This window comes from Poromitra crassiceps (genome assembly GCF_964638095.1).
Source record: "Poromitra crassiceps genome assembly, chromosome: 12".
NCBI lineage: Eukaryota > Metazoa > Chordata > Actinopteri > Beryciformes > Melamphaidae > Poromitra > Poromitra crassiceps.
The window spans coordinates 48645730-48664909 of record NC_139632.1 but is presented as its reverse complement, the minus strand read 5'-3'; the positions used below and the strand labels follow the sequence as shown (position 1 = coordinate 48664909).

General features: G+C 44.7%; 1 protein-coding gene across 1 annotated transcript; it reads right to left on the bottom strand.

Moving 5' to 3' along the window:
- Positions 1-1363: 1363 nt before the first annotated feature.
- Positions 1364-18958, bottom strand: LOC310786961 (uncharacterized protein; the record flags this gene model as incomplete). The annotated part of the gene is made up of 4 exons (XM_083648292.1): positions 18864-18958; positions 12191-12380; positions 1478-1744; positions 1364-1388 (listed from the first exon to the last, which is right to left on the bottom strand). The coding sequence occupies exons 1-4, from the start codon at positions 18952-18954 to the stop codon at positions 1364-1366; spliced, it is 573 nt and encodes a 190-aa protein (XP_083504418.1). The 5' UTR covers positions 18955-18958.
- Between the last annotated feature and the right edge of the window lie 222 nt (positions 18959-19180).

Genomic DNA, 19180 nt, shown 5'->3' with positions numbered 1-19180 from the left:
GCATGCTTCGGCATAGCCGTTGTAATCTGACTGTATGGTTGTAATATTAAGTGCTGACTCCGCCCGTGTGGGCCAGATTCAACATACGCTGTTAGAAATGACAAGCAAACCCTATCCTGCTGCTCTCAGGTAGGATAGAGGCTGCAGTGAGGGCGAAACGCTGTGTGTGTCAGACAGGCAGAGCGAACGAGAGAGAGAGAGAGAGAGAGAGAGAGAGAGAGAGAGAGAGAGGGAGAAAAGCCAGCAGGCAAAATCCGTAGAGATTCAACACATTAACGTTGCTTCCCATGGTCAGAAAAAGTCGCCAGATTTGTCGCTAGTTGCCTTTGAGAAATAAAGTCGCCACGTGGGTCTGAAAAGTAGCTAAATATATCGACAAAGTCGCCAAGTTGGCAACACTGCATGCATGTCCACCCGATCGGCTGAACAGAGGACTGGAGAGTGGAGTGTCAGTGAGACAGGGGAGGGCGGACTTGGCACGCCCACAGGGAGTTGAAACAGACAGAGCAAAGCTGCAGCACACAGACTCCGGTGGAGAAACAGACGGTGGCACATGGATGCAACGCAACTCATGTCATTTTTAAAAGTACCGGTACTAAATTAACGTGGTATAGTATCCTTTTTAACGTCAGGGTATCGCGGTACTGTTGTAGTACCGGTATACCGTGCAACCCTAGTTGTCGGTCAAGAAAAATTATGATTTTCGACATCCCTAGTGTGTGTGTGTGTGCGTGTGTGTGTGTGTGTGTGTGTGTGTGTGTGTGTGTGTGTGTGTTGCTTCGCGCATAGCGTACTGACTGACGGTCATCTGTCTATCTGTCTGCACGCGCGCACACACACACCACACACACAGCAGCGCTGTGCACTCGCAGGCAGAGGAGAGCTCTCCCTCTCAAGGTTTCTACACACCGCCGACGAGTAAGCGATAAACTCGCAGATAGACAGATAGACAGATAGATAGATGCTGGTTCTTAAAAGAGCCTTTGTGTTGACGCAATGCGTAGTTAGCTAGCTGCAAAAATGTGTGGGACCACTAGAACTCTGAAGAGAGATGGAGGCAGAATGTGCGGGGCTGCGTGTTGCGCGTGTACAAAGGTTATATAGAGCTTATGACGTCATAAGCTCCTGCATTTTAGCACCTCGCGCACTGCTCTCTTCAATGAGGAAGTATCTTGTAGAATCTTGTAGAAAAGTGTCGATTTTAAGGCTTTGGGTTGAAAGTAATGTATAATAATTTCGGAGACACACAATTACTAACATAAGACCCTAAATAATATAGTTAGAACGTTTTTGTGGATTTTGGTTTCCAAAATCCACAGTTTGATGCTGAATACTTGAGTATTGAGTACTATTCCATCCCCCTCTACCTGCGGACCACCTCCTGATTACTGGGGGGGTTCAGATGTGAGGAGAATACATCCTGCTATTCCACTCTTTACTTCAGAGTACTACTTCAGTGTCCATCGTGTCTCCTTACCTTTGAGCAGGCTGGCAGGGGGTTCTCTGGTTGCGTTTAGGGGTAACACTCTTGTTCCTATGTGCAGACTCTTTGTTCCTGGCCTCCCTGTGACCTAATTTCCTGTCTCCACAGATGGGAGATTCCTTTCTCGACCGATGACCACTCTCCATCCGTGGACTTGTCAGCCGTGCTCCATTTCCCAATGTCACACTCCGCATTTTCCTGTCCAGATACGCCCTGCCCAGCTCTGTCTTCAGGACATCTGGGAGGATCAGACAGGGTCTCCTGATACAGGAAGGAACAGAGAGAGAAGCAATCAACCTTCCTATAATAGAACTGTCACCTCAGGGGCGTCTGATTAGTGTAGAGCAGTGGTTCCCAAACAACGGGCCCCGGACCAGTGCCGGACCAGTGCCGGACCAGTGCCGGTCCGCAAAGCATTTGCTGCCAGGCTATGAGGCTATATGATTCAGCAGGCAGCAGTACTGTCATTAATCATTGTGCTTTTTTCCAGCACGCATTAAAAAGATGCCATGCTGGATTGGTTAATTTGCACGTCAGGTTACAATGCACACCTCTTTTGTGTAGAAAAAAGATGATTAAGTGAAATCATAAAGTGTTCAAAACGCATTTCTATCTTGTGGCCATCCACAATGATATGTAGGCTATCGATTTGAAGAAACAAACATGAGAGGGGAAGAGAAAAAATGAACAGGCTGTGCGGTGTGTGGGACACACATTGCTGAGTTAATGTTTTCATATTATCTTCATGCCAGGAAAATACGCCCTGTGTATTTGATACTGTATCCAAACATATGAACTATGTGTTAAATATGCAATCGCCCAACCCCCCCACCCCCACGCGGTCGGCAGCAATATTGTCAATTTTAAACCGGTCCACGGTACAAAAAAAGTTGAGATGCCCTGGTGTAAGTAATACTTTATTTAGAGTGGTATAGGGTAGAGTGGTGTCGAGGTAAACGCACTCGCCTACCACCGCGCAGACCTGGGTCCAATTCCCGGTAGTGGTATTTTCGGCTTGGTTCTCGAGATACGCAAAGGACAGAGAGAGAGACAGACCCTATCGCAATTATAGTATAGATATTGATAGGCTAGTGAATGCTCAGACTATTGTCTTCCATGCATGAAGTGTTGTCACAGTTTCGACAAGAATAACGTTGTTGCAGCAGTGAGCATTAAACACTGATTTGCATCTCTCCGTTTTGCACTGAAAACTATTTACACTCATTTATTATTATTTATTTTACATTTCTTTCCTTTGTTCCCAAAATGTTTGTAGGGGCGGCAATACGGTTAGATAACTTCAAGTTGTGTTAAATACAGTAGTTTTTATTTTTTATGCCGTAAAACTGCTTTCAAAAAATAAAACGAAAGATTTGTATCATCATTTCAACGTGTAATGTAGTTTTATTTTTGTTCAAATTGATTTTTCTAAACTTGGTATCGAAAAAAGTATCGTTCAGGAACCGGTATCAAAGTCAAGGTATCGTATCGGTATAAAAAAAAATCTTAACGATACCCAGCCCTAACTAGCGCCTCCTCTGTTTGGTCAGGGCGCCTGTTTAGGGGGAAGGGAACTGAGGGGAATAGCATGATCCTCCCACATAGAGTAGTGGGCTGGAGTAGCTTGAAGACCTGGTTGCTTGTTTTTCTCATGAGATCTGAGCACTCTGAAAAATAATTTCTGGACGACAATTCAGATGATGCTCTGACCAATTCAGATTGAATTTAAGCACAGATGCATAGTGAAACAGTTTGGTAAAAAACATTTTAACACATTCACTGCCAGCCGTTTTTTCAATACTGTAGGTAGGTTCTGCCAAGGTTTTTTTTTTAGGATTCTGGCTCATCTTTCAAGAGCAGAGGATTCTTTTCTGCTAAGATTTTGTGAACACAAATGATCTCAAAAGAACTAATAGATTGTGTGCTTTCTCTGTCTAAAAGAGTTAGTTTGTAGAGTTAGTACTTATGTAGGCATTAGCAGTAGAATACAGCATGGTTTCAGCGTCTGAAAATTTATTCTGAGATACATGGCTTTTTGTGAAATTCGATAGAACAGTCACTTTAACCATTTATTTTTGGCGTAAGACGTCAGACATCTAAACAATAGTTTTGAACAGTAATTTCCTCCATAGCAGCAGGAAACCCCCCTCTCCTTCAAACTCCTCCCTCCGTGGGTGTGTCTCTGGTGGCTTTGCAGCGTTTGTCACAAGCGAGGCTCTGCCTGTCTGTGCTGCCTGGCTGCTGCTCTTTGGGCGAGTCTGCATGAGTCGTTTCGGTTGTGAGCTCAGCTGCAATGAAGCTGCGTGCGATTGTGGGCTTTCTGCCAGTGTTTTAAAGTGTGTTGCACGCATAATCTATTATGCAAATTTGCAATCCCCCACCGCCAGCTCCCAGCGCGATAATGCGCGAAAGCGAAAGCGAAAGCGTTTTCGCCAATCCATTTTACAGTTAGGGATGTCAACGGTTAACCGTTAATCGATTAACCGTCGCTAACGTCGTTGTTCGGTTATTGCTGTCGGTCTATCAGTTAATATTAATTTTTTTTTTTTTGGGACACGTTTTTTGAGTTTCCTTGCAGATTTTGCACAGTGTTTTGCATCATGCAACTATTTTGTTCAAATTTTGTTCAATTGTTGGCAGCAAATCGAAATAGGCTATATTTTGTTTAAGTTTTTATGCTGCAAAAGACAGTAGGCCTAATGTGAAAAAATCAAAAGAAATAACAGATTGTTGTTGTTGTAATGTTTACATAAACAGGAAATAAAGCTCTCAAAAATATATTTCCTTGTCATCCATATAAGAGCCAGAATGATTTTGGAATGATTACCTGATCAAAATGTGGCAATAAACTTATAAATTTCAGCAAAGCCAACAAAAAATAAAGGCATAATTCTAACACAAAAAGCATTAACATTTCAGCATCTAAATAGACACGCCTTGTTTGGGCATGAGCTCATTGAGTAAATAGACACAATTTTCTTTCTTTTTTTTTTTCTTTTTTTTATATTAAAAAATTATGAATTAACCGATAGGTTAATCGATTATTAGCGTCGGTTAATCGAAAGTGAAATTAACCGAAAATTGACATCCCTATTTACAGTATGATAATGGTTTCCTCGCGCGTTCCCCTGCAGTTTTGGCTCGGCTTTTTCTAGTCTGGAGAGCACTGTCGCCACTTAGTGGGTCGGTGGAATGGGTTGTACACGTTCGGTGGCTCCAATATTTTTATAGGAGACGTGGGGGGCGTTGATCCACGTCCCACCGTCAATTTTTTTTTTTTTTTTTTTGGACGAGATATCTCGTCATTGGCAGTCAACCGTTGGTTTCTGCTTGACGAGATATCTCGTCATTGGCAGTGAACGTGTTAACTCATTCAGGGCCAGTTTAGGACTGCCAATATTTAGCACAGGCCAAAGATTTTCATAATTGTTGGTCATCTTTCAAGACCCACAGTAAATTATCTATTAGCACCAGAGTGATTTGCAATACCTCAAAATGAAGATGTACGTCTCTGGGTTCACCAGGAAAAAAAAAGTTAGCTTTTAGCATGTTCTGTACTCTACTTATAGCCATTTATATACACCCTGTTTTCACCCAAAAGGTCTCTTTGAGAAGAGAAACAGGAGAAAAAGGCATTTTTGTAAAGAAGACAATCTCAGTCAGATCTCGCTCTCAATTCTTTTATTTTGAACTGTATTGACATCAGACATGTAAATACTATTCGTTATGATACAAATGACAAAAATATATATATATATATATATACACATGAAGTGCTTTTTTTACATTCAACAATGCAGTTTACTCAGTGTGAGTGTGAATGTGTGTGCGCGGGGCCCATGTGTGTCTCTTTAGATTACATTTCGTCATTTAGCAGACACTTTTATCCAAAGCGACTTACAATGTCACATTGTCAACATTAGTGGAATCAACTGTGGAACATCATCTACACAGATACACCCTTGCAGCAGTAGAGTAAAACATCAATGTTTTTTTTTGTTTTGTTTGTTTTTTGTTTGTTTTTTTGGGGGGGGGGGGGGGGTTTGGGGTGAAGAAGGGGGGGAAGATGCTAGATGGGGGGAGGGGGTTTGGGGTGGAGAAGGGGGGGAGGAGATGCTACATCAAAAGGGTTAGTTCAGGAGGGACTCAAGTGGAGCTTGAAAAGGTGAGTTTTTTTTTCAAAGGTGGACTCACTGAAAACTAAAATAAAAAGTTGAGAAAAGAAAAGGAGTTTTCAATCTTCGGCGAAAGATGGGCAGGGATTCGGCCGTCCTGACCTCAGTGGGGAGTTCGTTCTACCACTGAGGGGAATTTACTCTGTCACAATAGATCGTCCCACAATATATCGCGATATCAAAACGTGACAATATGTATCGTTGAGATGAAATCTCATATCGCGAGAAAAATAAGCTTAACATGGTGGCACTGATCTGCATCTGATTGCATGCTCGCTCTCCTTTTCATTGCTTTGTTTGAACAGACGAGGGACGTTACAGACACTGAGGATGAAAATGGTGAAATTACTCAAATTAGCGTGAAGGATGCCCCCTCAACTTACAAATCGATCGCAAAAAAATCGTCCTGACCTCAGTGGGGAGTTCGTTCTACCACTGAGGGGAATTTACTCTTTATGTCACAATATATCGTCCCACAATATATCGCGATATCAAAACGTGACAATATGTATCGTTGAGATGAAATCTCATATCGCGAGAAAAATAAGCTGAACATGGTGGCACTGATCTGCATCTGATTGCATGCTCGCTCTCCTTTTCATTGCTTTGTTTGAACAGACGAGGGACGTTACAGACACGGAGGATGAAAATGGTGAAATTACTCAAATTAGCGTGAAAGATGCCCCCTCAAATTACAAATCGATCGCAAAAAATATCGTATCGTATTGTTATCGTGAACCCAATATCGTCTATTGTATCGTATCGTGAACCTAGTGTATCGTGACACCCCTAGTCTTTATAGTTCAGAGTGTCATGGTAGACCTCAAAGCAGGGGACGCTGCACAAGGGGATGCGGCAGAAGTTACACTGGAAACGTGTCTCCTTTCTGTTGTTGTTGGCCATACACACCTTGCATCGCTTTGCTGGGTTGTCATTGTTGGGGGTGGGGTCATTCCTGACAGGGAAATGCTTTGCCAGGTTGGCAGACAGCCTACTTGGACGGTCAGCATATGGCGCTCTATGGCGCTTTGTGGCAGTGGTCCACGCCTCAATCAAAGACTCCTGGAATGCATACATGGTCTGTACTGTGCCCTGTGGGTTTTTAGCTCTGTACAGGACGAAGGCGTTGTGGAGGCAGATTTGGAACATGTACATGACAAATTTAGTTGTCCATTTATAGGACTTTCTGATGAACGGATAGTACGGAATCATTTGATCCAGCCTATCAACACCGTTCATAGACTGGTTGTACTCTATCACACAGACAGGCTTCTCCTTCACCACCTTCCCCCTCACACCTTTCTTCCACGTCATGACCTGTCTCATCTCGTTCTGGTGAAATGTGGATACCATTCTCACAACATTTGTGTCCCGCCATGCCAAGCACAGAACCCGGTCACTGTGGAAGGCAATTCTGCCCCCTGGTTGCAGGGTGGCCTTCTCAGCATGGTGTACAGCTGGTTCTCCTCTATGCTTTCGCAGTGTGCCACATACATGTGTCCCCAGATCTAGCAGGATATCACACATGTTTACAGAATTGTAGAAGTTATCCATGTACAGTTTGTAGCCCTGCTGTTCCAGCCCCAACAGGAGACCACACACTGTATCTACAAGAGATTTACCGTCTCCACAATAAGGCATCAAATTATAACAAAATCCTGTCTGGGACTCACATAACACATAACTTTTGATCCCGTAACGCACAGGTTTCTGTGGGTTAAAAACTTTGAAGCTCAATCTGCCTCTCCACAGTAAAGTTCCTTCATCTATTGAGATGTTCTGGCCTGGCTGGTAGAGTTCCTGGAACTTGTTCACTAGCATGTCTAAGACTGGGCGGACTTTATGCAACCTGTCATCATTGTTTCTCACTGCTGTGTTGTCAGTAAAATGCAGGAAACGCAGTATGATCTGGAACCTGTTTCGGGACATTGTCTTTCCAAAATAGGGGGTCTCCAGCACCTCGTTCGTGGACCAGTAACTCTCCAGGTCAGGCTTTCCAATGAGCCCAGTCAGGAAGAGGAGCCCTAGGAAGGCCTTCAGTTCAGCAATGTCAACAGGATTCCATGCATCGAGCCTGACACTCGTTGCGCCAGCCTCCATTGTCTGCTGTGCATATAGGTTGGTCTGGTCCACAACATACTGCAGCAGCTCTTCAGTCAGGATGAGTTCCAGGAAATCGACCGGCTTGTCCGACTCCAGCGCAGCAGCACTGTTGAGCAGGGCAGGAACAGCAGTGAACGGGATGTCCTGTGGCTCCCACGGCACTTCATCCATGCAGTACCATTGCTGCTCTGGATACAGGATAGGTGTTATAAAAATATAGAAATACAAATACATTACTATAGCACACTCACACACACACAAGCTTGTAGATCAGCTATATTGGGCAAAGAGGGAAAATGAACATACCTTTGGTGTCTTTCTTTTTCCCCTTCTTGGGTTGCTGTCCCTCCATTGGCTCTCCATCTGCACCACGGCCTGTAAATAAAGAAATACATACATTACAATACAATTTACAACACACACACAACATGTATAATTGTGAGCTTGTAGATCAGCCATTTTGGACAAAGACACAAAAGAGGGAAACAAGATCTTACCTTTTGATCTAGGTTGTTTTTTCTTTGATGTGGGCTCACTGGGTTCTGCAACAATCAGCTCCTCATCTGAAATAAAAGCAACATATCCTCAGTAAACTATATACGGTAATCACATTTAGTACAGAGAGACAGTGTAGTGTCTCAGTAAACTATATAATCACATTTAGTACAGAGAGACAGTGTAGTGTCTCAGTAAACTATATAATCACATTTAGTACAGAGAGACAGTGTAGTGTCTCAGTAAACTATATAATCACATTTAGTACAGAGAGACAGTGTAGTGTCTCAGTAAACTATATAATCACATTTAGTACAGAGACAGTGTGGTGTACTAGTGTCTCAGTAAACTATACGATCAGTAGTCACACACACACACACACACACACACACACACACACTGATGACATCATCACTGGGACTTTGTGCGTGAAGCTGGTACTGTCTGTACAATATGCATATATATCAACAACAAAATTACTCCTTACCGCGATCATCGGGGTCCTGTCGCATTGGGGTCCAGTCTTCTTCGCCCTCGACATTGACAACTGGCGGTGTGACAATCTCCTCTTCAGAGGAATGGCAGCTTGATGGCTGAGAGTCAAAGTCACTTTCCATGTAATCCCGGGGCGTCTTTGCACGGCGCAAATGCGCCCTGGAAAATGGCTCCTCCTGGGGAATCATGTCTGTTGTTGTGTTCTCCTCCTCGTCAGAAAGTTCTGACTCTGTCTCGTCTCGCAAATGCGCCCTGGAAAATGGCTCCTCCTGGGGAATCCTGTCTGTCGCTGTGTTCTCCTCCTCGTCAGAAAGTTCTGACTCTGTCTCGTCTCGTTCGGGCTGGGACACAGGAACGGGGTTGGCTTTGGGACCAGGCTTTGGGACCAGGCGCTGGAACCGGATCGATGGTGGTCACGGGTTTGACAACCGCAAACATCTCATCCAGTGTCCGCTGCCCAGCAGCAAGGCGAACAGCTCGGGCACCGCCGCGCCGAGGGGCGATGCGGTGTTTGGTCTTTCCTTTTGCCTTCACTAGGCTTGCCGCGATTTTAGGTGTTACCGGTGTTACACGGTGTTGGGGGATACACCGATTACATAACGTGCCCACCGGTAACACCTTTTGTTTTTATGGAGGAAGAATTGAAAGGAAAACTCCGCAGTTTCAGCGTGCGCCGGTGTAAATTACAAGCGCTCCCTCTCGGCTGCAGTGTGGCTCCGCTGTTATGGTTAGACCAGCAACTAACGTGAGTTAACGCTATACATCTTATGAACACAAATGATGCCCTCCTCATAAGAATTGAAAGGAAAACTCTGCAGTTTCAGCGTGCGCCGGTGTAAATTACAAGCGCTCCCTCTCGGCTGCAGTGTGGCTCCGCTGTTATGGTTAGACCAGCAACTAACGTTAACGCAACTAACGTTAACTAACGTTAACGCTATACATCTTATGAACACAAATGATGCGCTCCTCATACACATGTAGGTAAGACCCTTAGCTAAGCCTGCATGCGTGTGCATACTGTTGTCACTGCGGGCCATCTCTGGAAATGTGCCTTTTTTTCCACAGCGAAAAGTCGATGCTAACTTAGCATCAATTCTAACAGGAGGGAGGACTTACCAGCATTCAGTCATTGCCTGCTTACTGCTGCGTGCTGGTATTGTTAATCCCATGTCAGAAAAAGTCTCCAGGTGTGTCGCCAACGTTAGTTTATTTTGAGAAAGATTGTCTCCACGGGCGTCTGAAAAGTTGTCTCGAGTCAGATGCAGCCAGTGTTGTATGACTGTGAGCGTCCATGCTAACGTTAGTACTTTAAACAGCAGCAGCGTGCGTCTTGTCTCTATGAACCTACAGAATGGACGGTTAAAGCATAGACTCTTGCTTACTTTAAAACTTGTATTATCAACATACATATAACGTAACGTTCGCTCTAGTCTAGCTGCTATGGATATCCGACTGGTGTCTCACTGTTATTGTTCCCGGGAACAACATGCACTAGTAGGAACTAACAATCCTATTGTTTACATTTCCCGGTGAAACCGGTTATACCGGTGAGGTCACGTGCTTATTATTCGGTGTGAAAATGTTCACACCGTGGCATCCCTAGCCTTCACCATGACTGACTACGACTACGACTACTACAACTAACTAAACTATACTACAGACTATACTACAACTAACTAACGCTAACTAAACTGACGACTATAGGCTACTAGCTACTGTAATCTCTTCAACTTCAACTTCAACTCAGCACACTGTCACAACCGTACACAATGGCGTCTCTTTCCTACTCTGCAAAGAGGCAGCGTTTCTCACGGCTTTTGTCTTCTTGCCTCCTCCCCCATTTAAAAAAAACAGCTGCGGTATGTGTTTGATCGCGTGCTGTCGGCTACCCTTTGAAGGCAGGGACCTGTGTCTGTGTCACAGGCTGGGCAAGTGTTTGCTGCACGCGCTGCACCAATAAAAACAAAAACACGTCAAACACGTCATTGGCGGGGAGGGCTATTTCTGATAACACGTCAAAGACGTCATTGGCGGTGAATGAGTTAATAGGTGTAAAAATAATTGAATAGTAAGTTTAATATCACCTCATGTAATATCTCATTCAATGGCATGTTACAACAGAACATTTGAGTGATTGTCTACCCTCTACTGGACAGAACGGTACATAACAAAATGCTGAAAGTGTGCGCATTCAAATTTCATAAAGATTTTCAAATAAAAATCTAATATTAATAGAATAAAGCACTGAAAATCGAATTGGATTATAGAGGAAGCTTGACAGTGCTAGATACAGTGAGGTACAGAGAGGTCCTTAACTCATTCACCGCCAAAGACGTCTTTGACGTGTTATCAGAAATAGCCCTCCCCGCCAATGACGTGTTTGACGTGTTTTTGTTTTTATTAGTGCAGCGCTTAGTTCAAACACTTCCCCAGCCTGTCACACAGACACAGGTCCCTAACCTCAAAGTCAAGCCGACAGCACGTTATCAAACACATACCGCAGCTGTTGTTTGAAACGAGGAAGAAGGAGGAAAGGAGGAAAAACAGAGAAACGCGCTTCCTTGTAGAGAGGAAAAAACGCCATTGAAACGCCCCTCGGCGCGCTGCACTGCTGCCTTGCTGCAGGGCGAACCTGGATTGCCTAGTCAAACCCGTGACGAACATGATCGATCCGGTTCCAGCAGCGCCTGGTCCCAAAGCCAAGCCGGACCCGTTCCTGTGTCGTGTCGCAGCATTCGTCCCAGCCCGAACGAGAGGAGGAAAACGAGCAGAGGCAGAGGAGGCAAAAAACTGATGGGGAAGGAGGTGGAAGGAGGTGCGGGGGAAGGAGGTGCGATCTAGCAGCAGCTGTGGACAGAACTCTCTCTCTGTGTGTGTGTGTGTGTGTGTGTGTGTGTGTGTGTGTGTGTGTGTGTGTCTGTCTGTCTGTCTGTCTGTCTGTCTGTGTGTCTGTCTGTCTGTACACTCACTCACACTGAGCAAACTGTATTGTTGAATGTAAAAAAAGCACTTCATATATATATATATATATATATATATATTTTTTTTTTGTCATTTGTGTCATAATGAATAATATTTACATGCGAGTTCTGCCTGAGATTGTGTGCTGTACATAAATGCCATTTTCTGCAATTTCTTTTCTCAGAGAGACCTTTTGGGTGAAAACAGGGTGTATATAAATGGCTATAAGTAGAGTACAGAACATGCTAAAAGCTCACTTTTTTTTTCCTGGTGAACCCAGAGACGTACATCTTCATTTTGAGGTATTGCAAATCACTTTGGTGCTAATAGATAATTTACTGTGGGTCTTGAAAGATGACCAACAATTATGAAAATCTTTGGCCTGTGCTAAATATTGGCAGTCCTAAACTGGCCATGAATGAGTTAAGCTGGAGCCCTGGTGTGTGTAGTACAGAGTGGATTTTGAAGTTCTTCTCACCTGGCTTTGGTGGTCCTGACAGGTGGAGGTGGCTCTTCTAAATCAGACTCCGCACCAGACTCTGAACCGCTCTCCTCCTCCCTCTTCTTTGTCTTGCTCTTGTGCTTTCGCTGCTTCTTGCGTTTCTTACGGGCCTTCTCGTTTCCTTCCTCGGCATTCACTTCATCTCTCTCAAGTGCCTCATCCTCACCTGCACAGGGAACCCAGTGTTATAGCTCCTTTAGTCTTGCCCTGGAGGAATCCAACACCTATAAACGTTCCGACCGATAATTGCTCAACTGAGCTGGTGGCCGAGGCAGCATTTGCGGCTGAGCTGTGTATTTGTGAGCCTGCTTTGCGAGCATAGCGGGCGAGCCCTCACGAATCCTCACTCGTTCAAAGGGAGTACTAAACGCTCTTTATTTGTGGTAACCAAGCATTTTGGTTCACCTCGTCATATACCAGCTTCATCTCGTCATATACCAGCTTCACCTCATCATATACCAGCTAGGGATGGGCATCGAATTTCGAATTTTCGAATAATCGTTGTTATTATCAAGGTCGACTTTTATTATTGAAATTCGAAATTCGAAATTCGAAAAAAAAAAAAAAAAAAAAAAAAAAATTTGAGTGAAATGTTGCATTGTCTCCCCTGATTCTAAGTATAGTCAAATCACTTGGTTTGAGCAAGTAAAACAATTTTTATAAGCATTTTAAGCAAGGTTTATGGAAAAATGAATGGCGGATGAAATCCCATGAAGAGGGAGAGGGGGTGACTTTGGCACCCCTTTGGCACTCAGACCTGAGCCTACTAAATATTTAATGAACCACTCATGATTGTCAAAACTGTTTTTTATTTTCGAAAATGTCAATGTCATGTAACATGTTCTTTACTTCAGTGGCGCAATGCTTGTTTGAGCTGAAAATCCACAGCAGAAGCTTTTTATATTAATTAATAAAGCCGTAGACTTAGAATCAGGGGAGACAATGCAACATTTCACTCACAAAAAAAAAAAAAAATTACATTTTTTATTTTATTTTCGAATTTCGAATTAAATTCGAATTTGGCCAGCGAATTTCGAATAGTGTTTTTGCTAGAAATGCCCATCCCTAATACCAGCTTCATCTCGTCATATACCAGCTTCACCTCGTCATATACCAGCTTCATCTCGTCATATACCAGCTTCACCTCGTCATATACCAGCTTCACCTCGTCACATACCAGCTTCACCTCATCACATACCAGCGTCACCTCGTCACATACCAGCTTCACCTCGTCATATACCAGCATCACCTCGTCATATACCAGCTTCACCTCGTCACATACCAGCTTCACCTCGTCATATACCAGCTTCACCTCATCATATACCAGCTTCACCTCGTCATATACCAGCTTCACATACCAGCTTCACCTCGTCACATACCAGCTTCACCTCGTCACATACCAGCTTCACCTCGTCATATACCAGCTTCACCTCGTCATATACCAGCTTCACCTCGTCATATACCAGCTTCACCTCGTCACATACCAGCTTCACCTCATCATATACCAGCGTCACCTCGTCATATACCAGCTTCACCTCATCATATACCAGCGTCACCTCGTCACATACCAGCTTCACCTCATCATATACCAGCGTCACCTCGTCACATACCAGCTTCACCTCGTCATATACCAGCGTCACCTCGTCATATACCAGCTTCACCTCATCATATACCAGCGTCACCTCGTCACATACCAGCTTCACCTCATCATATACCAGCGTCACCTCGTCACATACCAGCTTCACCTCGTCATATACCAGCGTCACCTCGTCACATACCAGCTTCACCTCGTCATATACCAGCTTCACCTCGTCATATACCAGCTTCACCTCGTCACATACCAGCTTCACCTCATCATATACCAGCGTCACCTCGTCATATACCAGCTTCACCTCATCATATACCAGCGTCACCTCGTCACATACCAGCTTCACCTCATCATATACCAGCGTCACCTCGTCACATACCAGCTTCACCTCATCATATACCAGCGTCACCTCGTCATATACCAGCTTCACCTCATCATATACCAGCGTCACCTCGTCACATACCAGCTTCACCTCGTCATATACCAGCTTCACCTCATCATATACCAGCGTCACCTCGTCACATACCAGCGTCACCTCGTCATATACCAGCTTCACCTCGTCATATACCAGCTTCACCTCGTCATATACCAGCTTCACCTCATCATATACCAGCTTCACCTCGTCACATACCAGCTTCACCTCGTCATATACCAGCTTCACCTCGTCATATACCAGCTTCACCTCATCATATACCAGCTTCTAGGGATGGGCGCGAGTACTCGGGTACTCGAGCACTCGTTCATAACGTCAGTATTCGAGTAACGTTTCTGCTGTTCGGGTACTCGCCCCACTCCCCACCCCTTTAAAAATGGTATAGAAGATCTATGCACGCATCGTTATGTGGATCTGGCAGCAACCAGCAGCAAACTGCACGGCCGGGCGTCATGTCAGCCAGAATGTACAAGTACGTCATCCGCTTTGTTGCTTTCAAAATAAAACGCTTATTGTAACCTTATTTATTTTGAGTAATGCGTTACAGCAACAGTTTCACACCATATAACATCACAACGAGTATTTTGATACAAGGTTTGCTGCTTCATTCGTTGAAATACTTTTTCTCCTCCAACGTGCATCAATAAGCTATTTACTTTTGTTTAAGTAACATTATTTTGAAAGTTTTAACCGGAAGTTTTCCAGCTCATCCCGAAAATGGTGGCTGGAGATATGCTCCCGCACGCTTCTTCACAGCGCACGCCCGATAAAACTCATTCAAAACATTGCACTAGTTTACTGACTACACTGTCGTTTCCCATAACGTTAGTCACAAGAAATGTGGAGAAAGAATCACTTTTTGGGAGACAATCGCTTCATGGTGATCACTATTCAGCTGCAGCTGTAACGTTAATCACACTGGTCAGTTTTCACTTTTTGGCAGAACACCGGACCTTGTAATCCGTGGATTTACGTTAATGTAACAGTGATCATAAAGTAAAATGGATGATACTGGACAATAACCTGACATTGCTGGACAAGACATGGAAATGCCTTCGCTTGTTTCACAACGTGTCTGCTCCAATGCGCTAATGCCATCCATCCAACCATCGGAGATAGGCTGTCTGAGGTAGGCTTTAGATGTTAGCTTAGCGTCACCCAATATCAGTCAGTTCCTCTCCTGACAAAAAATGCTCCAGGTAGCGCTTTTTCCATGCAAAAATGCAAACGTAATGTGTGAACAGCCCCCCACACAGCAGATTACCCCTGCTCAGTCATTACCATAGTAATGACACAGACCCCCCCCCCCCCCTGCGCGAGTGCTCGAGCACTCGTCCGTAATAGAAGGAGAGTACTCGACTATTTAAATTGCTTAAAATGCCCATCCCTACCAGCTTCACCTCATCATATACCAGCATCACCTTGTCACATACCAGCTTCACCTCGTCATATACCAGCATCACCTTGTCACATACCAGCTTCACCTCATCATATACCAGCATCACCTTGTCACATACCAGCTTCACCTCGTCACATACCAGCTTCACCTCATCATATACCAGCTTCACCTCGTCATATACCAGCTTCACCTCATCATATACCAGCTTCACCTCGTCACATACCAGCTTCACCTCGTCACATACCAGCTTCACCTCATCATATACCAGCTTCACCTCGTCACATACCAGCTTCACCTCATCATATACCAGCGTCACCTCGTCACATACCAGCTTCACCTCGTCATATACCAGCTTCACCTCATCATATACCAGCGTCACCTCGTCACATACCAGCTTCACCTCGTCACATACCAGCTTCACCTCATCATATACCAGCTTCACCTCGTCATATACCAGCTTCACCTCATCATATACCAGCTTCACCTCGTCACATACCAGCTTCACCTCATCACATACCAGCTTCACCTCGTCATATACCAGCTTCACCTCGTCACATACCAGCTTCACCTCATCATATACCAGCGTCACCTCGTCATATACCAGCGTCACCTCGTCATATACCAGCGTCACTTCGTCATATACCAGCTTCACCTCGTCATATACCAGCTTCACCTCGTCATATACCAGCTTCACCTCGTCGTCATATACCAGCTTCACCTCGTCACATACCAGCGTCACCTCGTCACATACCAGCGTCACCTCGTCATATACCAGCTTCACCTCGTCATATACCAGCGTCACCTCGTCATATACCAGCATCATCTCGTCATATACCAGCGCTTTTTAGCCCCACATTTGTGGTTCCCCGACTGCATTCACTTTGTTTCACATGGGTAAAAAGGGGCTTTCCCTTCTACCACCAACACTTTTAACTCAGCTGGAGAGACATTTACGCTTCTTTGTCAGCATTAATAGGCTATTGTTTGTGCGCATCGCTTGGTCCTTGTATTAGTGCAGTTGCAATTCTAATCAATTTCTTGTTAACGCATTCACCGCCAATGACGTCTTTGACGTGTTATCAGAAATAGCCCTCCCCGCCAATGACGTGTTTGACGTGTTTTTGTTTTTATTACTGCAGGGCGTAGTTTAAACACTTCCCCAGCCTGTCACATGGTATCAGGTCCCTAGCATCTAAGACAACACGTGAACAAACACATACCGCAGCTGTTGTTTTGAAATTGAGCAAGAGGAAAAGCAGAAAACGGGTAACGCTTCCTTGTGCAGACAGGAGAAACGCCATTGAAACGCGCCTCGGCGCGCTGCACGAGCTGGAGTCGCCTTCCTCTGTGCCAGCCGGGAGAAAGTAATCAAGAGATGTGTTTGATCATCGGAGGAATGAGGAAATGATCGATCAGTTTGCGAGGGCGGTGAGGACGTGTTGAATAGCCGAGGGGAAAACGGGAACGATCAGATAGCAGGGAGGATATGACAGGGAGACATGGACGAGGACGGGTGCAAAATAAACACACAACAGCAAGGCACAAGGCAGAAGCGGCAGTCACAGCAGCCCGCTGTCCTTTCTCAAGAGCTATTCAGTTCATGAAATCGCTGGGCTGCGTGCCCTCCAGTGTTGCTCCTGGCCAATCCCAGCGCCACAGGGCGTGGTTATTGCTTATCCTATGTGGGGTTAGAAATCTAAAAGGGGGATCGGGGATCGTGTGTGTGTGTGTGTGTGTGTGTGTGTGTGTGTGTGTGTGTGTGTCTGTCTGTCTGTCTGTCTGTCTGTCTGTCTGTCTGACTGTCGGTCTGTCTGTCTGTCTGTCTGTCTGTCTGTCTGTCTGTCTGTCTGTCTGTCTGTCTGTCTGTCTGTCTGCACACTCACACCGAGTAAACTGTATTGTTGAATGTAAAAAAAAAGCACTTCATGTGTATATATATATATATATATATTTTTTTTTTGTCATTTGTGTCCTAACAAATAATATTTACATGTCTGATGTCAATACAGTTCAAAATAAAAGAATTGAGAGTGAGTTCTGCCTGAGATTGTGCCCTTTTACAAAAATTGCCTTTTCTCCTGTTTATTTTCTCAGGGAGAACTTTTGGGGGAAAACAGGGTGTATATAAATGGCTATAAGTAGAGTACAGAACATGCTAAAAGCTCACTTTTTTTTCCTGGTGAACCCAGAGACGTACATCTTCATTTTGAGGTATTGCAAATCACTCTGGTGCTAATAGATAATTTACTGTGGGTCTTGAAAGATGACCAACAATTATGAAAATCTTTGGCCTGTGCTAAATATTGGCAGTCCTAAACTGGCGGTGAATGAGTTAATTGCTCATTTGCATGCAGTGATGTGATATCAGCTTGAGTCTGCGGTGGGCATGAGTGTATAACGGCGGCGATGCGATGACCGTGACAGACCTATACTAACAAACTGTCATTTCAGTTAGACTGTGCATTCTCTGGGAACTTGTACTGTGGCGGCTGTGTGCGGCTTGAATATCAGACAGGCTGCTGCAGCAGGTAAACACAACACTGGCAGAAACACAGCAGCCTAGCAAGCTTCACGCATAACGGAGCTAATTCATATTAACAAACCTGTGGGTTGAAAATAGGAAAGAATGTGTAGTTTCTTCTTTATCATCATTTATGTTCCACAACAACCTCTTAAGGTCTCATTATGATTTCCGCATCAGCGAGGAACGCGAGTGTCCACGCGGAAAAGTGACGTCAAATCAGCAGACACGCCCCTCCGCAAGGCTCCGTGCGGACGGTTTTCGACCGGCCGTGCGCACGCCGAATTTTGTAACTACGCGGACGCGGACGGGCGGACAAAGTGGAGTTTTCAAGACTCGCGCTCAATTCCGCCTGCAGAAACCCACACAGAGTATACAAGCTCCACACGTTTCCTCGTCGGATTCCGTGTCTCTCATTTCCGTGCGGCCGGCCAAAGCGTCAAGCATATTCCAGGCTTTATGAGGCTCAGATTAATAAACTGTTTTTCATTTGAAGGTGTGTGTTAGTTTGTCACCTGGCCTAGCTTGGTTCATTATTGGTTCATACTGTCCTTTCTCGGCAAACATTGAGGCCTTGGAGGATATGGGTAACCAGTTTTCATATTATGCCTGATCTGAATCTGAATTAATCAATTTAGGTGACCTGAAACTTGATTGGCTCACTAGTAAACACTGAACAACTCACTGAGCAAATAAATGCTTTCTCACCTGTGTGGATCCTCATGTGAATCAGCACAGGTCCCGTGGGGTCAAATCTTTTATTACAAACTGTCTGAGCTTCACTTGTCCATCCAATCATCCAATCATCATCACAATCTTCAGTCTCAGGTTCAGAAGAGTCTGAAGTCTTGCCAGCATTAGTTGGTTGTAAATCACTAGCTGGATCTAAGTTCCTGGCTGGTTCTAATACTCCACAGTCCTCTCCATCAGCTTCTGTTTTCATCTGTTCAGTTGAGCAGCTGGCTAGAGGCTCTGCCTCTCTGTTCTCCTCAGTTTGGCTTTGATGAAGCTGTGAGGACTGAGGT